Source organism: Parasteatoda tepidariorum, chromosome 1 (assembly GCF_982258835.1).
Source record: "Parasteatoda tepidariorum strain Cologne lab strain chromosome 1, Ptep-v5.0, whole genome shotgun sequence".
Taxonomy (NCBI): Eukaryota; Metazoa; Arthropoda; class Arachnida; order Araneae; family Theridiidae; genus Parasteatoda; species Parasteatoda tepidariorum.
In genome coordinates, this window is record NC_141755.1 from 109,556,691 (window position 1) to 109,569,479 (window position 12,789).

Here is a 12,789-nt window from a genome sequence, read left to right on the forward strand (position 1 = left end):
TTGGCGTAGTTAATAAATGTTATTACTAGGTTAATATAATAGAAAATTAAAGGATCTTAAATGCAATTATAATGATGATAAACATTAAATCAATAAACATTTAATAATATAAAAGAAAGAGACTTGAACTACATAATATTGTTTTCAACTTTTATTTATTTTGAGTTATTCTTTTCTTAAAAAGTGGAATACAATTTGCATTACAATCTTTATCAATGAGGAAAGTGAGACTATACAGTCATATGTCTCTTAAATATAAATTGTAAAAAGACAAACATTTTAGAAACACACATTCCTTAGCACAAGGATTCACAAAAGATAGTTAAATTGTAAACTACAACTCGTCCTTCACTAAATTTAAAATGTCTAAAAAAATATTCATTTTTTTTTCTTTTTTTATATTCTTCAGGTAATATTTTAAGAGTTCACAAAAATTGTCATCCTCGTTCTGCTGAAATTTTTTTAAGATTTGGTTTGTTGTATCAATATCATTCAAATTTTCTTTCCTTCTTTTCTTTTTTTTCAATGAAGTGAGGAATCTCTCATCATTATAATTTTTGGATGTACCTGGAATACCTGTAATAAAAATAGTTGTTAAAAATTAATATCATTAACTATTCTCTCATCATTATAATTTTTGGATGTACCTGGAATACCTGTAATAAAAATAGTTGTTAAAAATTAATATCATTAACTAATCTCTCATCATTATAATTTTTGGATGTACCTGGAATACCTGTAATAAAAATAGTTGTTAAAAATTAATATCATTAACTTGAATTTTTAAAATTTTGTATAAGTCTAACTTTGTTAGATTGGTAATAATTTTGTAGAAACTGCTATCTGACTTATATACTAGTTGATTTTAAATATTTTACATAAAAAAGTCCTTCGAAAAAATTTTATAGCAGTTATTTGGAATTTTATTAATATACCAATCAATCTAACAAAGTTATTTAAAAGCACTTCTAAGAATTTTTTATAGCAGTTATTTGGAATTTTATTAATATACCAATCAATCTAACAAAGTTATTTAAAAGCACTTCTAAGAATTTTTTATAGCAGTTATTTGGAATTTTGTTAATATACCAATCAATCTAACAAAGTTATTTAAAAGCACTTCTAAGAATTTTTTATAGCAGTTATTTGGAATTTTATTAATATACCAATCAATCTAACAAAGTTACTTAAAAGCACTTCTAAGAATTTTTTATAGCAGTTATTTGGAATTTTATTAATATACCAATCAATCTAACAAAGTTACTTAAAAGCACTTCTAAGAATTTTTTATAGCAGTTATTTGGAATTTTATTAATATCTATAAGTTATAATTACTAAATATTCTCCAATTATACAATGTACCTTATAAGTTGAAAATTTATAACATACGGAGTTTTTTATTTCAGAATTAGTGTAAAAGATGGAATATTTAAAGATGCATTTGTTTTCTCTAAATTTAATTTATGAATTTGTTCAGTAAAAATTACTTCAATTGTTTAAATTATACTATAAAGCTTACTTTCTATTTGATTGGACTCATTAAACTCTTCATCTATTCTTTCTTCTGCCAACTGCTGAAAAATTTCAAATTGCTCTTGTGAATCAGCATTTTTTTTGTCCAAAAAATTATCTGGTAGCTTTGGATTTTCCTCCAGTAAATTTTTTGCTAAAAATGTAAAACTTTAATTATTTATACTTATAATAACATAATTCACAAATTGTGTTCCCCTTTTGCTTTCAAAAGCAACTAAAATACAAAAAAACTAAGCATTTTTACAACAACAAATTGAATTATTTTTAAAATTTCACTTATATTCAAAACACCAAATACAAAGGAATGAAACTACGTCTGATATCAATATCAGTAAAAATATCCAAAATGGAAAAAAATTAAAACTCCATAATTTCTAAGAGGTTAAATAAAAAAACTAAGCATGAATATCTTGTGAGCAAAGAATGGGTTTTGAAATAAGTAATAAATAGGTTTTGAAATAAGTAATAAATAGGTTTTGAAATAAGTAATAAATAGGTTTTGAAATAAGTAATAAATAGGTTTTGAAATAAGTAATAAATAGGTTTTGAAATAAGTAATAAATAGGCTTTAAAATAAGTAATGGAAACTTTTTTATTTTTGCTTACTAGAACTCCCAGCTGCTTCATAAATCAGAGGAGTTGGTTGGAGAGTTACTCGCTCAAAATTTCTCTCTGTCCTGTTAAAAAAAGTCATGTTAAATAAAAGTTTTGATACGTTTTTTTTATGTATATAAATTAGAAAAAAATTTTAATTCATACTCTCGCTTCTCTCTGGTATGATCATGAAGAAAAGACATTGATTTCATATGTCTCCACTCCTTTTTTGCTACAAAGGCACTTAATCTCAGTCTCTTCTCTTTTACATAAGTATTTCTCAGGTTTTTCCATTTATATTTTGCTGCAACGTCTTTTATATATTAAGAAATAAATTGTCAATACAAAAATAAAATTTATTCGAAAAAATAATTTAAAGGAACTAGTTATAAAAAAACTAATAGAGTGAATGTTATAAGAAGATCCATGTTTAATAAATATACCGTTTATTTGACTTTATAAATATCCATAAAGAGCTCTAATATAGCTGTGGTATAATTTTTTTATTCAACATAAATGAACTTTTTTACAAAATATATAATTCGTTGGAAAATTAGAAAATATTTTTTATAGAATTGTTTATACAGGGTGATTCTAAAAAGATGAGTAAAATTTTAGGAAGTGGTAGCATAAACACAATCAAGCAATTTTTATCAAAGAATACATGGTCGAAAACAAAACGCAAAACCGCTAGAAGACGTCAAAGATTATGTTCATATATGAGGTAAAAACACATAAAGAACAATGAAGTTAAGTTATAAAAGGCAAATTTAATGGCATGTGATTACAATAAGTGTGCAAAACAGTGGATGGCAGCGGCTATGCACGCAGCACAACGACAAAGAAAACATAGGCGAACATTCTGAAACACACCAACTTCCCCTGCAGCGGCCGAAAGCTTGCTCATCTTTTTAGAATCACTTTACATAATATAATATATATATATAATATAATATAAAATATAATATAATATAATATATAATATATATATATATTATAAAAAAAAATATATATATATAAAAAAAAATAAAATATATATATATATATATATATATATATATATATATATATATATAATATAATATAATATAATATAATATAATATAATATAATATAATATAATATAATATAATATAATATAATATAATATAATATAATATAATATATAATATAATATATAATATAATATAATATAATATAATATAATATAATATATATATATATATTTTATAATATATATATATATATATATTATATATTATATTATATATATAAGTGTTTTAAATTCTAAGATTACAGTGTAATAATATGTCTAACATTATTTTTTAACAAAAAAAATATCTATATTTAGTTAATTATAAATAGTAACTTTAAGGTACTAAAAGGAAACTTTAAAGTAGGAGAGAGTGGTTCACCTTGGTGTGGGAAATGGGGTAAGATTTATCAGTTTTGAGAAGAAAGAATTAATCTGCAACATTTATTTATCCGTAAAAACGGAGATAAATCGTACATAGTATCAAATGACATTTCGCTAAAACTGAGTAACTTTAACATACTGAAGAGAAATGTTAAAGTACTATTGTTATGGTATTCAAAAATATAAATAATCTTTAAAATCAATTAAAAGTGCTTTCCATTAATAGGTTAGATAAATTGATTTAATTAATGAAGTAAATTCAAAAAATATTATACGAAATTTATTATTAAAACAAAATAAGTAATAGTAAAATTTTGCTTACCATCTGTGTTAAGCTTTTTTGCTATGTAAATCCATGTTAGCTTCTTTATTTCTGCATCTTGATAGGCCGAATGGGTACAATCATATAACCAAGGACAGTTTTGAACTAATTCGATTAACTCCTTAATCATTTTTTTTTTAAAAATTAAAAACAAGTGTTGAAAAGAAAATAGCTGCTTTGCTTCATTCTCATGTTCTATTTGAGAGATCAAACCGGAGCCCAGACTTTTTCAGACTTTCGAACGAGCTAGGAAGAGAAAAGTGACGTCATTTTGATGTCATTTTTCTACAGTGAACGAAAAACCTCAAATCTCGCAATTTTAGCTGACAGATTGTATTACATTGCTAGTTTCCTACGAACGGATAGCTTTCACCAGTCAAATCGCTCGTGAATCTTATTCGAAACTAAAACAATAGCGGAACTTTTAAGTTTGGCATTAATCGTTGAGTTAGAAAGGATTGAAAATATTTTTGAAATTATAGAAGCGAAAAAAAAAGTATTTCAATAAAAAATAGTCTTTATTTTTAAAATTCTATTGATATTTTTTATGAAGTATTTGAAACTGAGCCGATTCAGTAATAATAAGTAATGATTAGTAAAAATATATATGCACAATGGAGGAATTCTGATAACTTGGGTACACCACATTTGTTTCATCACAATATATTTGATTCGTAGATACCTAAAAAAAAATTTTTTTATTAAACTACCAACATAGATTACACATAATTAAATCATTCTAACAGTAATTATTAATAACATAAGCAGGGCTGCCACTGGATGAAAACAAGAAAAATAGTTGCGTTAGTAGCATCATATATGAATAAAAGTCTCCTAAATAGTCTCAAAGATATATAACATCATATCCTCCTCTAATATAATTTTAATTATTTGTGCTGTAATAGCATAAAATTCAAATAACATGCATTTAGATACTCATATTTTATAAAAAATGTAAATTTATTTGTGGATTTTCCAACAATATATTCTTTCACACTACGCATAAAAACAGGGAGTTGTATTTTTATCTGTTACAGAACAGTTGAATTTGAAACTTGAATGTCCTTTCTCGGTTCCAATTTGCAGCTGCTTAGTTTAGACATTAAAAAAATAAATATTGCAATTTAATTCAATTTTATTTTGCTTATTTTTCATAACTGACACATTTCCAAATTTTAATGTTTATCAAAAAAATTACGATCACAACTCGACAAAACGAATATCATCATGTACCTTTCTTTCTATTCTAAATAACTCTAAAAAAATTTACAACACATTTTGTGTAATTAAAGACAATTTTTCTAATTTTGCTACTTCGTTCAAATTAAAAGAGGGAAAAAAATTTAATCCTCAGAGATATTACATTAGCTTTCTGAAACAGGAGGAGCATTCCAATTCCAATTCCAACAGTCTGATTGGTTAAATATGTCTGTCATGCTTTTGACATCAGACAGTGAGAAATAATAAAGTTAGGATAAAACGAAAGCACGGCAAAAAAAAGTGGGAAAGGGGGAAACTCATGAAGCTATTCTTAATTTTAGTCGCTTTGGCTTAATAAAGTCGCCGATTTTACGCAAATCATTGCAAATTAGTTGTTTTTACTCATACTTCTACTAAAATAGTCGCCATAGTTGCTATTGCTTTAAAATAGTCGTTATAGTCGCCTTTTTAGTCTCCAATGGCAGCCCTGCATAAGTAAATTTTGATTTTAAATTATTAAAATTAGTTAATTTTTTTATAGTTTCAATGACTTTGATATATATAGAGCTTATAGAAATCAGTCAAAGAATATACAAAATGTAAAGTTATGAAGCAGAAGTGTTTTGCTACTATACGTCATCCTCGAGGGCTGCAATATGTTTCGTTTGCTATTAACAGCACATGTTTCAGATAATTAAATCACTCTTATAGTAAATTATTAAGAATATTTTAAAAAAACACTTAAAATTTACTTATAAAGTTTCAATGGTTTTTATTTATATTTTATATCGCTTTTATATATAAGTTAATTGAAAATTAAACAAAAAATGCAATATTGTGTTTTGTTTGCTTTATAACAAAATAACTTTTGCCATTTAACAATAGAACAATAAATTCTTCAAAGGAATGTTAAAAACAGATTATGTAACAAAGGTATTTATTTTAGCTTCATAATTTAAAGAGGGAATAAAAGTTATTGATGTTCGATAACTAAGTCTTACAATTTTATCTGTTTATTTGATAACAATAACATACATAGATAATTACTACATTATACAATAAATTATGCTTAACTACCTTCTAGTATGACACTCAATAATATAATTCAACAGTTGACAGTTTTAAGCAATTTAAAATTGTTAAATTAAATTCCTGTTTATAATACTTACCATTTTCCAAGATTGTACATAGCAGATCTTCAATCGAGGCTTGCGTGCTACTCAGCACAGCCGTCTCCTCTGCCTGCCTTTCGACTGCTGAAGCCATTCTCTCGAATGCAGCCGTCTGTTTCTTCATCTCCTCTAAGAATTCTGCTGCAGTTTCAGCAGAAATGGGCTGCCGTGGCGTGGCTTTTTCTGTAAAAACAACTCATATTAAAGCTCATTTTGTGTGAATCAGAAAAACTAATAAATTCTACTACATAAATTGACATCCCAGTAACATTACAATAACTAATAAAGAAAAATTTCCATACAAACAAAAATGTTACTCATTTTTAGAAAGAAAAAAAAACAAGTTGTACTACATTAATAAAAAACTAAATTATTTTGTTGATCATAATATGTTTAATAACAAAAAAAATAAATATCTGCTACTTATAACTGCATATTGAATACAAATAGCGAATTATATTACTTTTTTTCCCTAATATTTTGCCCACTGGTGTAGCAGACACACTGGAACATTCACCCAAGGTTTTTGTTAAGTCCCTTGAAGGAGTGGTGCATACATCTTGGCTTAATTCAATCTGGATGGTGTCATGGCTGGTGTCAATCTGTGTTGCCTTCTGTTTTGAAACAGAATAAAAAATTAAGGATATTTTTTTTCAACAAAAAAATCTGAATATATTATGATAAAGAAATACCTCTAATGAGCACTACTGCTCTATGCCTCCTTCCAGCATTTTTTCATCCCCTTTGAATGAAGTGTATCCTGTCAGATAAAGGATACTCTCTTCTAAAGGGGACAGCTCTTCCATTGCAAGTGATCCACCACTAGTGCCTTTAGCGTGCTTTTGGATGCGGCTTGCTTTCTTCCGAATATTACTCTTTTTGTTACTCCAGCACTAAAAAAACAGAATTGTTAAATACATTGTTAAAATATATTTGTAATAATCACAAATTATAAAGAAAAAATTTTCTTTTCTCACTATTCTCAATCAAAATTTTATATTTTACCACTCGCTAGTAAAATAAAACTGAAGAGTAAACAAAAAGTATTAAGTATTTATTTCAGAAAAGCAACAAAAGAGAAAAAATTCAATAACGATTACACCTTTAAGCTTCATTGCATAATTACAAGTTACGGTAATATATAGCACAGGTTCTTATAAAATTAATATTTAAGTATCAAATTTACAAGTAAAATGTATTAAACATAAAGGTATACTTACTTTGGCCCATTTTTTGGCTGGTTTTTGAGCACCAATTAGGCTATTTAAATCAGACGCAATTTCCTCCCATTTTCTTTTTCGATCTTGCCCAATTTTATTTTGAGCAAGGTTTGGATTTTGCTTCATTATTTCAGTCAACTTTCTTAGTTGTTCTTTTGTAACACTATTCCCTTTACTTGAATACATTTCGTTGGTGTAGAAATAAAAAATCCACGAGTAGTCCGTAGGCTGAAGTCTCAAAAGTAGCTCTAAACGAGCTTTCGTTCCGACATTTGAGGGGTAATTTTATTCTATCAAAATAGAACAAAATCTTGGTTGAGAAACATAAATTTTTAAAGTTCTCCAAAATCTGACTGTCCATTATCCCAAGAATATCTGAAGAGAAACGTAATTTGACGTCACTTGGAAATGAATTGACCAATCCGAACAAAAGCAGTTGTCGTCTGCATACTATGATAGCCTCGCGTTCGTTCTCGTTTCTTTTTCGCTAAAATTAAACACTTTACAGATTTTTATGAGTATGTACTTCAAATTTTTTATACAATTATAGTTACTTCAAGATCTTAAAATCTTTTTATTTTCATTTTAAATCATGATGAGTTGATAATTCAATATAAAAAGGTAAAGCACAGACTATGACAGTTATAATTTTAATATGAAGGGATATTACACCGCGTCTGTGATAATTTTTCTGTTTTATTTATTTATTTATTTATTTATTTGCAAAAGTACTTAAAACTTGAATTCTATAGAATATATTAATCTTTTTTTCCACTCTGTAAAAATTAAAATTTGAATCAACTTTTTAAGAACTGCTACCCTACAGAAAATAATCTGATTTTCTTTAAAAAATCTGGAGATATTTCTACCTTATTTATTAAAACAATACTTATTTTAGTAAGCTAAAAAACCCTTTTTATACAAATAAATATTTTGAAATTCAGTTTGACATAAAAATTTCATTTGTACAAAATTTTACGATAAATTTGAATTAAATTTTATTTATTTGCTGTTTGGTACACTGTCTTTTACCAAAGCTTTAAAACTTTCTCTACTATATAAAAACCGGATATTTTACTCACTGAACATACTGTTTTGTTACATAATTTATTTGAACAATTTAACAGAGTTTTGTTTTTCACTATTTAAAATTTTAATGTTTTAACACAACATTAATTTTGAAAAAAATAACAGAGTTTTGTTTTTCACTATTTAAAATTTTAATGTTTTAGCACAACATTAATTTTGAAAAAAATAATATTGATTTGGAGAAAATATATTTACTTAGTATGTATAATTTATTGTCTCAATTGAATAAGAATATAATTTATTGTTTCAATTGAATAAGAATATAATTTATTGTTTCAATTGAATAAGAATATAATTTATTGTTTCAATTGAATAAGAATATAATTTATTGTTTCAATTGAATAAGAAATGTTTTCAAGTGTTATTTCAAGTAGTTTTTGCAAGTACAGAGTGTTCCAAGAAACCTCAGACAAGTATTGTTGAATATATTTTTCTTAAGCAGGAGAAAATAATTCCAGACAATTATATATCCATATATATTTTGAAATTTTATTATGGTTTGATATTTAATAATTTATTTACATTTAAGTATAGAGAAATTTTTTAGTTATTTGTCGAAATAGTACCAACTCAAATAGAGTTTTAAATAATAAATATACACTAATTAAAATGTAAAATATACGATATTTACTGAAAACAAGCAACAAAATCTTTTTCAAACGAAAAAAATTGAAATTTCAGCCTATGTTAAAATGTAAAGGTACAAAGAATGCAAAGTTTTAATAAAAGTTGTAGTTACTATTTCAAACAATATATTTCCATTAATTCGAAAAAGTTTTCATAAACACTCAAATATTGCGTTTAAGTATATTAATTCAATTTGGGAAATCTGTCACTAAAACTTGCTCTTTCCCTAAACCCTGTATAAGTGTTTCTCCTTTATAAGACTAATCGTGCGGTAAAGCATAATTACGTTGTTTATGACTTAATTGATTTTGATTTTCGGTTCGAATTTGATTGAATTTCAATCAAAATTAAAAATTTGTTTTTTGTTCTGCAATATTGAACTTTCAAATATGTTTCTATATATTGCGATTAAGTGAATTTATTTCAATTCGAGATTTCTATTAATTAAACCTCTTTTCTTTCTCAAACCCTATACAAATGTTTCTCCTTTATTAAAATACTGGTGTAGTGAAAAACAACCACATTTCTTGCGATTTTAACGAAGTTCACTGATTCTGATTCTTGAATTTAATTGCACTTACGCGGATTTAATAGCACTTTTTTTTCTCTCAAAACCCTGTATAAGTGTTTCTCCTTTATCAAACTACTCATGGGGTGAAACGCAATTACATTTCTGGTGATTTTAACGAAGTTCTCTGATTTTGATTCTATGATTTGATTGCATTTACGTGGATTTAATAGAACTTGCATTAAACCCTGTATAAGTGATCAAACTACCCATGTGGTGAAACACAACTACATCTCTTGTGATTTTAGCTAAGTTCTCTGATTTTGATTCTCGGATTTGATTGCATTTACTCGGATTTAATAGAATGTTAATTCGAAATCATAATTATTTTTTAAAGTTTAATTTCTGTCGTAAAAAATCAAATTACGTGTCAAAAACTTTAAACAGTGATCAGCTGTTTTTTACTTGTCAAAAAGTAGGTTTTGTTCCTTTACAGTTTCTTTCGTAGTGAGCTTAATAATTTACATTATATCATAAAAAATTTTTTTTCAGATTTTAAAAGGTATAAGATCCTTTAAATTGCAATATACATTAGAAAGAAAACAATTTTTACAAGTACAACTAATTATATTTAAACTATTTAAGCAATCGTTGCGAAAATTCCAATATCTCAAATAAAATGGATAAAATGTGTAATCATTTTATGCATTTTATTTGTTGAAACACTTTCAAATAAGATTTTTATCTATAACAGATTTATTTTTAATTAAATTCATAAGTAATATTCAGATAATTTAATATTTTACTTGCTGAACAGATCTTTCTTTTTGAGTGATTGTATATATTATATTCAACCACTCAGGAAACTTTTTCGGAATAATAAAATGCGAGGGATACGAAATTACAAATGTACGGATTAAATAAAGAAGGATTTTTTTAAATTAAAAATCATAAATGTTTGAACCGGAAGGTTACAAAGTTTATCATAAATGTTTGAACCGGAAGATTACAAAGTTTATCATAAATGTTTGAACCGGAAGATTACAAAGTTTATCATAAATGTTTGAACCGGAAAATTACAAAGTTTATCATAAATGTTTGAACCGGAAGGTTACAAAGTTTATCATAAATGTTTGAACCGGAAGGTTACAAAGTTTATCATAAATGTTTGAACCGGAAGGTTACAAAGTTTATCATAAATGTTTGAACCGGAAGGTTACAAAGTTTATCATAAATGTTTGAACCGGAAGGTTACAAAGTTTATCATAAATGTTTGAACCGGAAGGTTACAAAGTTTATCATAAATGTTTGAACCGGAAGGTTACAAAGTTTAGGAGTACATACTATGAGATAATAGTGATAACATTGGAAACAATATTATAGGTTTCATTGAGTAACAAAAATGATGAGAAGCAGATACAAATAGCTGAACAATAAAAACAAACACAATACAGGAGATTAATTAGAATAATGATAGATGAATTAATTTTTTGATATAAAGATAAACAAAAAGATACTAAATAAGATAAATGTACGGAGAATATCAATAAAAGCATTGCAACAAAAAGAATAATCACAAAAAGAATAATCAAATATATAGGAAGAAGATAAACTCATAATAGATACAAAGATGGCGCCACTATGCGTGTGAAGTTGGAAAAAGTGTGAAGTTGAAGTATCAGATAGGAGGAGAGATTGTGGCTGGAAAATTTTTGCTCACAAAAATCAGGTGATGTATTGAAAAAAATATACGGTAATTAAAAATTATAATAAAAAATAAGTGAAATAATACTAAAAGGTAGATTGAAAATGGATTAATATTTTTTTAAAAGTTTGAAAAAGTATTTGTCGAATATTAAATTGGTAGAAAAAAAAGAGTTCCCTATTGGGATCGAACCACGGATCATTAGGTTTCTGCGCGAGTGCGCTAACCATTACACCATGATATCACGGAAGTATAATAAGAAGTTAAAAAGAAAATAAAGTATATTGGGCATAGCAACAGACTGGTGTAAGTGTAATATTAAGAAGGAATGCGTTGAATTATAAAATAAACGAGAACAGATGTTTTGGGTGGAAATTGAGAGAAATCGTGAGGTCCAAAATGAATTTCGTCTGGCAAAAGTTTGAAAAAGTAGAGCAGACAGAGTAAGTAAAAATTATAACAAAAAATATAAAAAGTATCATAGCATTTAAAATAAAAGGAAAAATTTTTGGTTTGGAGATTTTATGGAGCGAGAGCTTGGATAATAGCGAAGGATTTATCAATTGAGTTATTAAAAGTGACAGAATGGGAAGGATATTTTTAATTTGTGATATTAAATTAATGAAAGATTCATCGGAAGAAAGTTCTTTAACCCTTTGACGGTCAGGGAAATAGAGAGGTAATAATGGCCTCAGGGAACCTCATTTGGAGTATTTCTGTTGGAAAGAAATTTAGTTTATTAAGAAGAGCTTTTGATTTGGCTCGGGTCGTAGTTAATTGACTTTATAACGATTTTTAATTGTTTGCTAGTTTTGGAATTGATGATACAGTGGTTTACATTGTTATCTATAAAATATTAAGTGAGGATTCGATGTTCAGAGGGGAAGCTGGTAAAGATCTTGAGGTATCTTCTATCTGATTTAACAGTAATTTTAAAATTATGAGCATTATTGAGGGAGGTGTGGAAGGAACTAAATTATTGGTTAGTTTGGACCGTGATAAGGGTTTGTTTATATTGTTTCGAACCGATTGTTGAAAGAAGTGGTTAGCCGGTGAAAAATTAGTTATAGGATCGTCATTATCAAGAGAATTAAACCTAAAATAATCATTATTATGTTGTGGAAGAGCAACGAATGAAGTATGAGAGGGGGAGGTGAACTTCATTTTCCAGGCAATCAAACTGGTTTCCAAGTTCAAAAGCTACTCTTTTCTGATTGATGCTAAAGTTATAACAAATAGTACTAATCTAATTAATATTCAATACGAAAAGAATTATTAACCCTAAAAGAAACTGGTAAAAATAAGCAATGAGGACAAAAAAACAACAGATTTTTATGTTCACAACCCCTGTCATTTTCTGTGAACAGAATATAAAATTTACTGAGAAAATTGTCTCAGAAAA

General features: G+C 26.3%; 2 protein-coding genes across 2 annotated transcripts; both read right to left on the bottom strand.

Moving 5' to 3' along the window:
- Positions 1–674: 674 nt before the first annotated feature.
- Positions 675–6,456, bottom strand: LOC147816699 (uncharacterized). The gene is made up of 6 exons (XM_087157237.1): positions 6,236–6,456; positions 3,867–4,548; positions 2,293–2,440; positions 2,140–2,210; positions 1,520–1,666; positions 675–736 (listed from the first exon to the last, which is right to left on the bottom strand). The coding sequence occupies exons 2-6, from the start codon at positions 3,994–3,996 to the stop codon at positions 675–677; spliced, it is 558 nt and encodes a 185-aa protein (XP_087013363.1). The 5' UTR covers positions 3,997–4,548; positions 6,236–6,456.
- Positions 6,457–6,619: 163 nt separating this feature from the next.
- Positions 6,620–7,814, bottom strand: LOC147816700 (uncharacterized). The gene is made up of 2 exons (XM_087169046.1): positions 7,459–7,814; positions 6,620–7,131 (listed from the first exon to the last, which is right to left on the bottom strand). The coding sequence occupies exons 1-2, from the start codon at positions 7,642–7,644 to the stop codon at positions 6,943–6,945; spliced, it is 375 nt and encodes a 124-aa protein (XP_087025172.1). The 5' UTR covers positions 7,645–7,814; the 3' UTR covers positions 6,620–6,942.
- Positions 7,815–12,789: the final 4,975 nt, after the last annotated feature.

Coding starts and splice junctions, on each gene's coding strand:
- LOC147816699 (XM_087157237.1), bottom strand. CDS start 3,996: ATGATTAAGGAGTTAATCGAATTAGTTCAAAACTGTCCTTGGTTATAT. Junction 2,441..3,866: donor AAAAAAGCTTAACACAGATG/GTAAGCAAAATT, acceptor AATATATAAAAG/ACGTTGCAGCAAAATATAAA. Junction 1,667..2,139: donor TGAAGCAGCTGGGAGTTCTA/GTAAGCAAAAAT, acceptor TTACATTTTTAG/CAAAAAATTTACTGGAGGAA.
- LOC147816700 (XM_087169046.1), bottom strand. CDS start 7,644: ATGTATTCAAGTAAAGGGAATAGTGTTACAAAAGAACAACTAAGAAAG. Junction 7,132..7,458: donor CAGCCAAAAAATGGGCCAAA/GTAAGTATACCT, acceptor CTGTTTTTTTAG/TGCTGGAGTAACAAAAAGAG.